The 12477-nt window shown below is 37.2% G+C and overlaps 1 protein-coding gene across 1 annotated transcript in view; it reads right to left on the bottom strand.

Moving 5' to 3' along the window:
• Nucleotides 1-12477, bottom strand: part of LOC116728708 (polypeptide N-acetylgalactosaminyltransferase 10) — a 97665-nt gene that overhangs the window by 18673 nt on the left and 66515 nt on the right. Inside the window, exons 5-6 of the mRNA XM_032576988.1 lie at nt 7159-7344; nt 4210-4393 (exon numbers count right to left, since the gene is read on the bottom strand). Coding sequence (XP_032432879.1) covers nt 4210-4393; nt 7159-7344 — 370 coding nt within the window. The remainder of the gene's footprint in view (nt 1-4209; nt 4394-7158; nt 7345-12477) is intronic.

The raw sequence follows: 12477 nt of genomic DNA, 5'->3' as shown, positions 1-12477 counted from the left end.
CAGATTGTGTTTTTCCTACCAAACTATTATATTTCACGTTTTTCAGTGTCAATGTACAGAAACTTTTTTATTGTAGTTAATTCAGGCACAACTTTGCATTAAGGTTTATGCATTTAAACTTGACATACATGTTTGCATGTACATTGCCCTATATATATAATATAGTTCATACATATAAATGAACATTACCATGAACCATACAAAACATGATTTAATTAAGCTCACGGTGTATTTTACATGCACAGTAAACATAGTTGTTACTTCTTTTTGTGCCACTTTTCACAAAAACAACTTCATCAAGTGCCCTTTGTAAAAAAAAAAGTTTTAGCACATTTATGTAAATATAACAGTCGACTACATAAACACCTGATAACAACATAATTTCCATCTGTTAGAAAACAACAAGCCACTTCTCAAAACCACACAAAATGCCCATAACTGTATTTCCCTTCATCTAAAATGCTAATGAGTCGACCTCCTGTCACCACTCTCAGCGCTGATTGTGTGTTGCTAAGTGACTGCATTGTTTAAAGCTGAATGGAAACTAGTGGTCAAAGATTATACGGAAAGAAGACAAGCAATATTTGTTCAAGCTAAAATATCCACAAGGACATTGTTCATAAAATATTTTAGATAAACATTATTTCTTTAATAAGGTTCAGCTGACATTTCCTGGGCAGTTCTATACTCTAGTAAAAGACCAACTTAAGGGAAAATAAGGGAAATTTAAGTGCAGTTCATGGGATTCTGTTTAGACACTGTAGTACTTGGGGAACATCTTCCCCAAGTACGAATGCATATATTTTTAAAACAGTTTATGAAACATTTATTCTACAATAATAATAATAATAATAATAATAATAATAATAATAATAATAATGCATCCCATTTTCGAAAAAAGTTAAATCAGTGCTTGTCTTGTTGGGTGAATGAATCATTACACTCAGAACAATTGTAATTTCTTTAAAAATATTGTTATAATTGAGATTAAGCTGGTAGCAGACTCCAGTAAATGACTATTGGCTGGCATGAAAGGTCAGCCAGTAGCTGGGGTCTCAAACTCCAGTCCTCGAGGGCCGCAGTCCTACAGTTTTTAGATGTGCCACAGGTACAAAACACTGGAATGAAATGACTTAATTACCTCCTCCTTGTGTAGATCAGTTCTCCCTGCCTTGCTAATGACCTAATTATTCTGTTCAGGTGTGGTGCAGCAGAGGCACATCTAAAAGTTGCAGGACTGCGGCCCTCGAGGACTGGAGTTTGAGACCCCTGCGAATTAACAGACCTCAACAGTTCATTACTTCAGAAAAACAATATTAAGGTTAAAAAATTGTTTTATATTGCTTAACTTAAGTATATAAAACCATGCTAACTGTGGATTTTGATGAAATATCTGAGAATTGTGTTTATATTCTTTAAAAAAACACCTACAGACACATCCAAATAAATAGGAATATCACTAAGTTATATTATCCCACTGCTGTGATCAAGAAGTGAGACAGATATGTGATACAGATTGATTACAAACAGTGATATGTTTGAAATATTTATATTTTATTTTAATCATTATGGATTATAGCTAATTAAAATTCAAAATATCCCTAAAATTTCAACAATTGCTGGAAAAAAATAAGACATAGAATTGTTTAATTATCACTATGTAGCTGGAATATAACAAAATTGCAGTTTTAATCCTCGGTGATTAAAAAAGCAAAATAAAAGGTCATAAAAATTAAAAAATTTAAAGAAATGAAATAAAACAAAAAAATATATATAAAAAAAGGAAAGAAACACCTGAATATCTTAAAACTGACTGAAACTGCAGTGAAGATGGGAACAGAAAATGAAACTGACGCTTGGTTTCTGGCTACATTTGGACCAATTCTCACTGGTTTAATTAAAGGTCTGCTGGTCTAAAACCCTTCTGGTGTCAGAACTATTGTCTGGGACAGAGTATCAGTTTCTTTAGATGGAGGAAAAATCCAAGTCAATGGGCCATTAATATTGCTGCTCACAATTTAGGATTAATTAGAAATGCTCTGGCTTTTGTTCTTTATTTCAGTCTGCTGACCTTGAAGGAAGACTAGAAGCTTAAATTCACTGCTAAGGAACTATGAGAAAAAGAGAGGAAGGCAGAAAATGGAAACAACAGGTGCTTACATTGACTAAATAGTCAATGACAGACAAGAAGATGGATAAAATCATCCTCACAAGCATTTTAACACGCACACACACACCCCCGCAAGCACACACCTTCTTGATGGATTTGCCATCCCACTGAGCCTCATTTTCTGCAGCAGCAATGTCAATCAGAAAGAAAATGAAATCTTTGTGACTCAAATTGAATTTGCACTGATGAAGGTCATTTCATTGAGCAAGAAGAGCAGACTAATTCAAGAAATGAGGATTGATTCTGATTGTTCTGCAGCTTATTTCTTCTTTGGTTTCTTATCTTCCTGCACAGACCCCTCATCCTGATGATACCTACAGTAGTTTTAAATAGTCTCTGGCATCCAAACAGACAAATGGTCACTCAAATAGAGTGTCTGGCATCACATGCACTTATTTGGCCTGGGAAAACTGCAGCGTTGAGCTTATTTGCTCTGGTCGCCGTTGCTCAAAGGGTGACTCCGAAGAATGACACTACAGCAAAACGTTTTCACTGAGAAGTACATGACAAATGAAAAATATATAGAACTTTTTGGGAAGTAAGACTTAAAAGGCAGTATATTTTCTGTCAATTCAGTTTTGCAGTGTAAATGATTTGTTTGTCCCCTTACAGATTTTATTCTGTTTTTGCTTTGCTGTCACACTTAAATGTTTCAAATAATAAATCATTGCCACCCCTTGAATCGTGAATGAATAAATTAAACTAAACATGTACAAGTAAAACCCAGCTGCCGACACCTGACTTCCACATCCGGATCTGGGATTACAATCCCAGGATTACCTGACCTGCGCTTATAATAAATACTTAGAAAATAACCACTTGAATGGGTGAAAAATATCAAAAAGCAAATACAGTGAACCCTCGCTATTTTGCGGTTCACCTTTCACGGTGTCCACAAGTGGAGAAAACATGCAGCATGGGTTTCATACGCAGGAGAATCTGGTCAACTACAATAATTCTGACTACTTAAAGGTGCATATAAACGGTGAGTAGGGCAATGAACGTTCACTCCCAGATGGTCAGGTGAACCTTACATATTGATTATATATGAATAAATCCTCTATCCTGACAGAGTAGAACACTGGAGTCTACAAGATATGAAATAGTATGGCACCAGTTTAAAGGAAGGGTAGGCTTTGGAATAACATGAGCTGACTCTCAAGCTCCAGCTATTTGTCTAAGTTTGACTGATTATAGGGTTATATGAGGGTTAATGCTCTACATGGAGTTGCTGCTCTTCTGCATTTAAAGCAATCTTTGCAAGTATCCGATAAAGATAGTGGTTTTTCATCCACTCTTTACTTTAGAAGACCTAAAACTCAATGTTTGTATGTACTGTACGTACGGACGGATTTCATAAATAGACCGAGATGACATCTGTGCTGTTTTTAGACCTGTAAAGTGTAGCTGTGGTGACCTACAAAAACTTCGGCAAACTCCTTCTAAAACTTCTGAGAAATCCCAAACTGCACTCAGTAGTGATCAAAACAAATTTACATATTTCTGATTAGTCTGACTCCAAGCTAGAACAGTACTTCATAATATATTAAAGTACATGAAATAAGGAGCTTGAAGTTGTTAGTTTGAACAACTTTGAGTGCAAAGATGTAAAGAAAGCAGAAACCTCTCCATACATCCATGTTCTGTGTACTGAGCTTTCAGCTGATTTACTGACAAGCTGCAGCAAATTACATTAATAAGCAGCAGGGATTTTTTACCTCTTTATTTCTTTAAACAAAAAAAGAAAAAACTGCATTTTGGCACTTATCCTTTTCCAAAAGCCTAAAAAAGCTCAATGCACTTTTGAAAAGGATAAATGTAAAAGGATTCTTCTTGTGACGTGAGCTTCTGGAGCAGCAGTGCACGATGCAGGTGTAACTGTGTACTTGAACAGAGAAAAGCTGACAAAAAGCCCAGATGAAAGGCCGCCACCCCCACTTGTCCCACAGATGTATCCATTCGTGACATAATCGGATAATTGTGAAGAATATTTCTATGAAAAAAACATTGTGAGATGTGTCTAAAATAACTCCACTCACTCGAAGGGCTCACTTTGGTCGTGCTTCTGCAGCTGCGGAGGGATGGGGATCCGTTTGTAGTACATTTCCCAGTCGAAAGCCCCTCGCATGGCGTCGCCCGCCTGCGTTTCATAGCCGAAATTGTCGTGGTCGATGACGTCTATCATCGGGCAAACGATGGTCTTCCTGTTCTGGGCGATTCGGTCTGAGGGGTCAGAGGAGAATGCAGACATGTTGGCAGACAGTTAATAGCAACAGACTGGCTTTTTGCCTTCAGAGCTTTAAGGAACAAAAACATGCCGGCTCTCTGCTCCTTTTCACTGACTGCAGATGTCTGGGAGCTGAGAGAGCCATCTCTCTGCTGATTCAAACACCCAAACACAATGAATGCTATGAGAATAAAGAAGTAAATCTTAAAAGAATCAATACTTTCAGAAAGAAAAACACCATTTGGTTCATTTATTGTAAATGGTATACCACAGATCAGAGTGCAACTGCTTTTCCTTTCAGCGTTTTTAGATGAAAAAGAAAAAAAAAAAAGCATCTAGAAACCAGAAAGTAGGTCCATTCACTTTCTAATGAAGCACTTAGGATTACCATGGCCTGGAAAAATCTGAATTCTTGGCAAAATAAAAGATGGATGAAGCCTTGAGGTATGAAATGTGTATTCAATGTGACAGGGCCTTAAACTTTTATTCTTTTTCCCCGAGAAAACCCAGAATCCTTCAGCACTTTCTCAGAAAGTTTAGGCTCTCACTCTTTTCACATCTTTTTAACACAACAAAAGATTTTTACAGACCATATAAAAACAATTAGTTCAAAACAATCAGCTTGAAAAGTGACTAATGTTCAAAGAAAAAAAACTGGTTTTGATTAAAGAAATGAACAAAACACGTTTTAATAAACTCAGATCAAAAGGCACAAATTTCAGCAAACTGCAGTTGTTGACATTAGTGCGTGAAACACGAGTGTGATGGAATAATACAAATATGAGAAGCTCGGAGTATGAAATGTTATGCTTTGTTAAGTTATAATGCTGTACTTTTTTATCATTTTAAGTCAACATCTTTGAAGCAATAAGTAGATGATCTGATCCAGGTATTTCGATCAAGTTGAACCGAAATCATGAGAGTAAAGTTAATTTTGAAATGCACACCATGAACCTTGACCTCTAACATGTTAGCTGAGGTCAGTAGAGTCTGACATGAAGATCTTGTCAAACTCATGAATATTAATCCATTTTGAATTAATGACAAGCTACAATTGCTTCTCTTAGGTGAATGTTGATGTCTTTCCTTTCTGGTATGATGCTAACACAAACCTGTCTGTTACCACCCATCAAAGTGCCAAAAACCAAATGTTTACAGTATTACTAGTATTTAATTTGAGTCAATAGAAAACACCTGGTAGCTGATTAAATCCTAAAACAGCAATTCTTTTACCATAAAATAACTGAAGAAAATGAACATTTTGTGAATGTTAGTCAACATAAATGCTGCAAAAATGTTAGAAATCCAACAATTAATCAGCCTGAGATCTGCAGTTTGCCAGTTGATCAGCTCTAATAGAGAGACAGCAAGTTACTTTGAGAAATACCAATATTTCTTATGCCTAATGATTAAAACCATAAAAACAAAGATATTCTACCATAATTATAAATGAATCAGCAAAGAATAGGTACTGTGTCATGCACTTTTTCTGAGTATAATATTAAGCAGATAGAAGTTATGCTTTGATTAATCAATGGAGGTAGTCTGGCTCCATCCTCGAAGAAAACCAGACATCAATAACCAAAACACCTGGTCAGTTCATCTCTAAACAAGATGAAAGCTAATAAACACACACAGCTTGTGTTCCTGACACACACAGAGCCCTCTAAAGGACATGGAGGAGTTTTTTTCATTTGCGAAGCTTCGCAAAAGAGTTGCATTCCCTCCCAATAAATCTGCAAATACACCCTGGTCTATTTTGTATACAGTCACAGTGATAACAAATGTTAATTTAAAATTACATAAATAAGGGGCGTGCCGTGGTGGCGTAGTGGTTAGCGCGACCCGTATTTGGAGGCCTTGAGTCCTCGATGCGGCCGTCGCGGGTTCCACTCCCGGACCCGACGACATTTGCCGCATGTCTTCCCCCCTCTCCTTCCCTGTTTCCTGTCAGCCTGCTGTGATATAAGGGACACTAGAGCCCACAAAAGACCCTCTGGAGGGGTAAAAAAAAAAAAAAAATATTTATAAGATCCCCAGTGAAAACATAACATATTCTTAATTATTTGGATGAAAACTGGATGTAAATTGATCTATTAACTGTGTGTTCGATTTTGTTTGTATAATCTTGTAGTAGAGATGGGACTGCACATGAAACCAGGCCTTTATTAGCCGTTCAGACTTCCAACACAAAAAGGAACAACCTAAGCTGTCAGATGGCGATATTACCCTATAGAAATAGCTCAAAAAAGTTCAAATAGTTTGGTTGTATTTTTTCTTTCTTTCTTTTCTTACAGAAAGTTTCTGTTGTGTTTTAAAGTGGGGATGAAAAGTCCATGTTTGACCTGTTTTCCCTCTGGCATTTTGCACATACATTTGTATCCAAAAGAAAAAAATATATAAAACTTTAGCTATCTCACAAACAAGATAACAACCTTACAAAAAGCTTTTGCAGCAGAAACTTTCTGCATAAATGTCATTTTATTTATTTTATTTTAGTTGTATTTTTTATTTATGTGACATTCAAGATGTCACAAAAATAAAAAATACATTATTGCAAAGGAATGCAATACTTCTGTGATGTAACGCAAAACAAAAATATTCCCCCATGTCCCCTATGAGGTTCTGTACTAATTAAAAAGCTAAATCCTTGCTAAGTCATTCAGGTTAGTTTTCCGGCACCCTTGCTGACCAGCAATCTTTGGGTCTTGATTTCTGTACATTGAATGTGATGGTGGTGAAGCTGAGAAGTTTTGCTCACCCAGCAGAGGCGGCAGCCAGTTGACGTTGGATTCGCAGTGAGAGTCCAGGAAGGTGATGACCTTCCCTGTGGCGGCGGCGGCTCCCAGCAGCCGAGTCCTGATCAGACCCTCCCTCTTCTTCGTCCTCAGGATGCGAACCTTCGGCAGGCGTACCATGTACTCCTCTAGCGCCAGTTTGAGGTGCTCTGGAAGAGAAAACATGAGGACAGAATCATCAGATTAATTCCAGTAAATTAATAGCTACTGACACAAAACGAGAGACGCTTTTAAAAGCTGTCCTCGAACATGTCCTCACAAAGCAAGATCAAAAGGAAGCCATTAGGCATCGCTGTGAAGCAAGACATCTGCCTGTGCCACATGCTGCAGACTGAACCCTTCCCCTTTAGGCCTCTATATCATAACACACTCTTTCTAACTGAGAAAAACTTCTTCCTTCGTTTACTTTTCAACACTTTTTCTATCTTTACTGCAGTCATTAGGCAGAATGTTAGCCTCAAGAGTCAGAGTCCAACTGTGAGTGATGAAAGAAAGGATTAAATCAGCCCCTCCTAACATGTGTGAGCCATAAAGCTCTTGGCAAAAACTACCGCTTCCTCTAAAAATTATGATGCTCATCATTTTACCAAAAGTCATAATGCACCACAAGGGAATTATGAGCTGCTATGTCCTCAGATAATCGCCTCACTTTTCTTTGTCAGAGGGAAGATTACTCAAGTCCACAGAATCAGAAAGTTTATTTAAGTCCAACCAACAGCTTGGAGAACAAGACCAAGAGCAAAGGGAGAGCTTCTTTTGCTGAAACAGAAAGTCTGCTAAAACCTAAAAGTAGATAAAGGACGAAAAAATACATCAATCAGTCAAATGAAAACTATAAATGCATGTTTACTTTCCTCAATATTCCATCAAAGCTGCCTTTGACAGATCAATTCGGTGGCAAATGGAGCTTGTAAATCTTTCTGCTTGAATGTCAAGCACATTCTGACAAGTCAAAAGAAAGATAAAGTGAAATCTGAGAGTGAGCTTTTATTCACAGTGCGACTGCAGTCACGGCCGTTCCAAAGCTGTCCATACACATCAAACCAATCGTAACTATTTGGAACTCCATCAACCCGTCCATAACATACATTGTCTGAACCCATGTGATTCCATCCATCATCTGCTTTCGCAGCCTCCGTTTCAATCCTCAACATCTTGCTGAAATTAATGTGCCTTTAATTCCATCTTTGTTGGCAAAAGTCTTGATGAGACACCATATGGTACAAACCAACCAGCCAAGAATGCTTTCATACACACACAAGTCTGTTTATCATGGGTAAACACAAATCAGATGCATCTGAAAAAAAAAAGACTTTTCTCCACCTGAAAAATAATTATGTGTCAGCAGCGTCTTATAATCCATCTGTCTCTTGGAAAATAAGCTGTTTAACTGCATCCAAGGCTGCTCTGGACAGTTACTCAGAGGGAGTAAACATTCAAACAGTTAAACTGCCTATAAAAAACATCTTTGAAATATACACTGGTAATGCTGCTTTATTTATGAGTTTTGATCATCTAACCCTAAAGGAAAAATGTGTTGGTAATAAATCCTTTTTATCTTCTTCCCTACCTACTCTAATTTGCAACCAGAGTTTCTAAAGTCAAATCCAATGTATCAGGGTTTTTGGGGTTTTTTTTTATGTTCTGGTCTGACAAAATCTAATTTGATTGAATCAATTATCTGAACTGACCTACAGTACAGACCAAAAGTTTGGACACACCTTCTCATTGAATTCAATGAGAAGGTGTGTCCAAACTTTTGGTCTGTACTGTATTTCAAAACTTTACAAATAATCGTATAAAACCTTATAATCTTATTAAATTAGACACTTTGTTGCCTGATGGTTTAACACATATGACACATAAAATAGAGTTTTCTTATTTTGTGTCATTGGAGACAGGTCCGTTAAGAGTTTATGTGCAAATCTCCAGTGGTCACTGGCAAGGCGGTGTAAACCCTGAACAGGTTGGCAGTCTATCACAGGACAACATCAAGAGAGACAGAACAAACATCCATGCACACAAACATACACACGCCTAAGGACAATTAAACTTTCTGCCACAAACTGTGGCAGAAAGTACAGAGAGAACCCACATAATTACAGACAAAACATTCAAACTTCATAAAGAAAGACCCCAGAGTAGGGATGCAAACAATTAACAGACTTATGATTAATTGTTGATTTGTAAACTGTTCAACTCTTGGCTCGATGGCATGGATAGAGCCCAGGAAATGAGCATTAGCATCCATCACATTGACAATTTCCCATATAAAGTACTTCAGTGTTTTGGTATGACTTCCTTTTCTCCCTCAAGAGAAAAAAACAATTCTGATTCTGTGCATCTGGGTTTTGCTGTGTCCTTTTCCTGGGCTGCTATTTTCTTCCCTAACTGTTACTAGCTCTGTTTTTTTTGTGTGGTTTTTTTTTTGGGGGGGGGGGGGGGGGGGGGGGTTGTATTTCTTTTCAGAAACTACCAATGGCTCAGAGCTAAGGTGTTCCTTTCAGTTTAAGGTCTTCATCCTGTTTACCCATACTGAGGCCTGGCTCATATAAGGGTTTAATCTTTTCAAAAATGAACAGTTCCTTTCCCCGATCACCATATGCTTGCCAAGAATGAGACGGCTAAAAAGTCTGAACTGGATCCCAAGGCTGACAGACAAAAGCAGGAAGAAGAGCAGCCAAAACCCACACGGATCCACTCTGGCTAACCTCCATTCTTCTTTCTCTTCTGTCTCCTGAAAATTATTTAATGACCCTCAGGAAACGACAACCCTTCTCCTCGAGTCAAACAAGCCGCAGATCAAAAGCGTTCAGACCAGAGTTGGTCCAGTCAGATGTTATTAAAGCTTAGCAAAGTGAATTAGAAGAGAACAGTAATCAGGACCTGACTGAGGGATACTGTCCATCACACTACCACACTGTCACAAATACCTCTACTGGTTATGCTTGATGGTCTCTTATGGGATTTGGCCTGTCCTGACAGGTATTTAATTAAAACCAATTACATGAGCAATATAAACAGATTTGCTTGAAAACCGAGAAACATTCATCATCACAGTGATTATAAAACCTGTTTATGACATCAAGGTTTCAGCTTTAGGCTGTTCAACTATCATTAAATGCTTGTTAATGTTGAAAACAGAGCGTCCAGTTCTACAGGATTATATTGTAATGAGAAACAGTAGATAATAGCTTACTTAGAATTTGGACAGCTATATTAAAGAGTACTTTGAGTCACTCTCCTTGGACCTAAGATGTGTTATATGGCCATATTCAAGTACTGTTACAAAGTATAGGAGAAGGGTTCTGTTTCTAGCAATTTGACTCGATAACACTGAAAAGTGGTTGAAGGATGGCTTGCAATAACATCTATTTTTCAGCTTTGATCAGCTGTCAGCTCTGGTCTCTTTAATGGAATCAGGTAAGGCTGCACAACATATCGCACATTTGTTTTCACTGCAATATCACTTGGAGAACAATTAATATTGGCTATTTCTTTCAGTAAGAAGCATTCAGTTTGCCTTACATTGTGCATCCCTAAAAGCAGCTTTGAGCAAATTAGCAAAAAGATACTGAATTCTTCAACTGTTACATATTTTTTTGTCACAAACAAATGTATTTTATTTGTATTTTATGTGATTGAACCAGAAAAAGCAGTGCATTTTTGTGAAGTGGAGGAAAACAAAGCATGGGTTAGCTGTGAGTGGTTTCACAAATTATTGAGTCAGAGGACAGGCTCTTCAGACACTCTCCACTTTGTGTAGTGCCATCTCATGAAATCCCAAAGAAACACATTGAGGTCAGTGGTTGTAATATGAAAAAACTGGAAATGTGCAAGAATATTTTTGAACCAGTTAGTTTCTGAAACACCATGGCACTATATAAAAAAAAAAACTTAATTTGATTATCTTCAAACACTTTGTCAGCATTTTTAAACAAAATTCAAAGTAATTTTTGAGAATGTTGCTCAAATTAAAACTTTAATTGGTACCAAAAATTGAAAAAGCTAGTTTTTTTCCCTATTTTCTGCTATTGAAAATAACAAACTGACATGTTTTGGTCCAAGTTGTTCCTTCTGAACAAGGTATTTTGGCAGTTGGGGCAGAAGGGGGCACTCAACCTACAACTACTCTAAAGGGAATAAAAACGATTTGACATGTAAACTAAGGCAAACTTTTGTGCCTGTACCAAATTGTTGCAAAAGATAGCAAAACCTTTGGTTTTAGCCAATTTTATTTGGTTTAAAATTAAAATACTCAAAACTTTATAACAACTTAAATTGCATTTACTACATGTTGGGTGAATGATAACTCTATCCATTAAACTTGTATTACTGAAAAGTGACAGAATATTTTGTAAGTACCTAATTGCAAAATAACTATAGAATAATTATGCGGCAAGTTTTGTAACAAGAGTAAATTGTCCAGTTAGTGCACATGCACACAAACATTACAGCTACTGAATGATTTAATAGGAGAACACACATTGAGGAGGAGCATAAGTATTGGTAAGAGTCAAATAATGTGTTAGTAGAGCAACATACTCAGTGAAGGTCACCAGACTCCAAGATGCTTTATGGCAAGGCATTTTTATAGGAAATTAGCATTGGCATTTTGGGTTGGCATGAGGTTGGGTGATCATATCGTCCACCTGTCCAGTATGCAGACATCATGGTTTTCATCACAGTTTTTCGAAAATCAGGTGCATTGTGTTGAAAGAATTATGCTTCATGTGCAAGACAACAGCCGGATATAACCATCCAAATCTAAATGAAACTGTTTCTGCTGAGTGGGTTACATCTTGTTGAACCTTTGTTGTCAGACACCTTATTTTACACATTTCATGAATAAAACTAAAACTGTGACCCGACTGAACTTAATTTTAAAAGTGGTTGCATCCATAGTCTACCCAGATAGAGTGAAAGTTCAATAATATCACCTTAAACAAACCTTCAACTTCACATATCTAACGTCCCATCGACTCGTTGCAGCTTTAATGTGCTGCTATTATGACATTGAAATAATGTCTTAAGGGCTCCACAGGGTCAGTGTCACACCAAGATGGGCCTTCACCTTCATAACATGGCAATAAATCAGCCCATTAGCTATTAACCATTAAGAAATTGATTCAAGCTCAACTTTTACCCTCCATGGGTAGATTCTTACGAAACATTTCCTAATGACAGGCGGGGAGATTAAACAGCGAACATTTGCGTTGCATGTAAAGCCCATTCAGGAAATGATTGGGGAGCACGAAAGGTTGCGGTGTCTAATTATGAAC

This window comes from Xiphophorus hellerii, chromosome 11 (genome assembly GCF_003331165.1).
Source record: "Xiphophorus hellerii strain 12219 chromosome 11, Xiphophorus_hellerii-4.1, whole genome shotgun sequence".
Classification (NCBI taxonomy): Eukaryota; Metazoa; Chordata; class Actinopteri; order Cyprinodontiformes; family Poeciliidae; genus Xiphophorus; species Xiphophorus hellerii.
The sequence above is the reverse complement of the archived record's forward strand: the minus strand, read 5'-3'. Positions and strand labels throughout refer to the sequence as shown.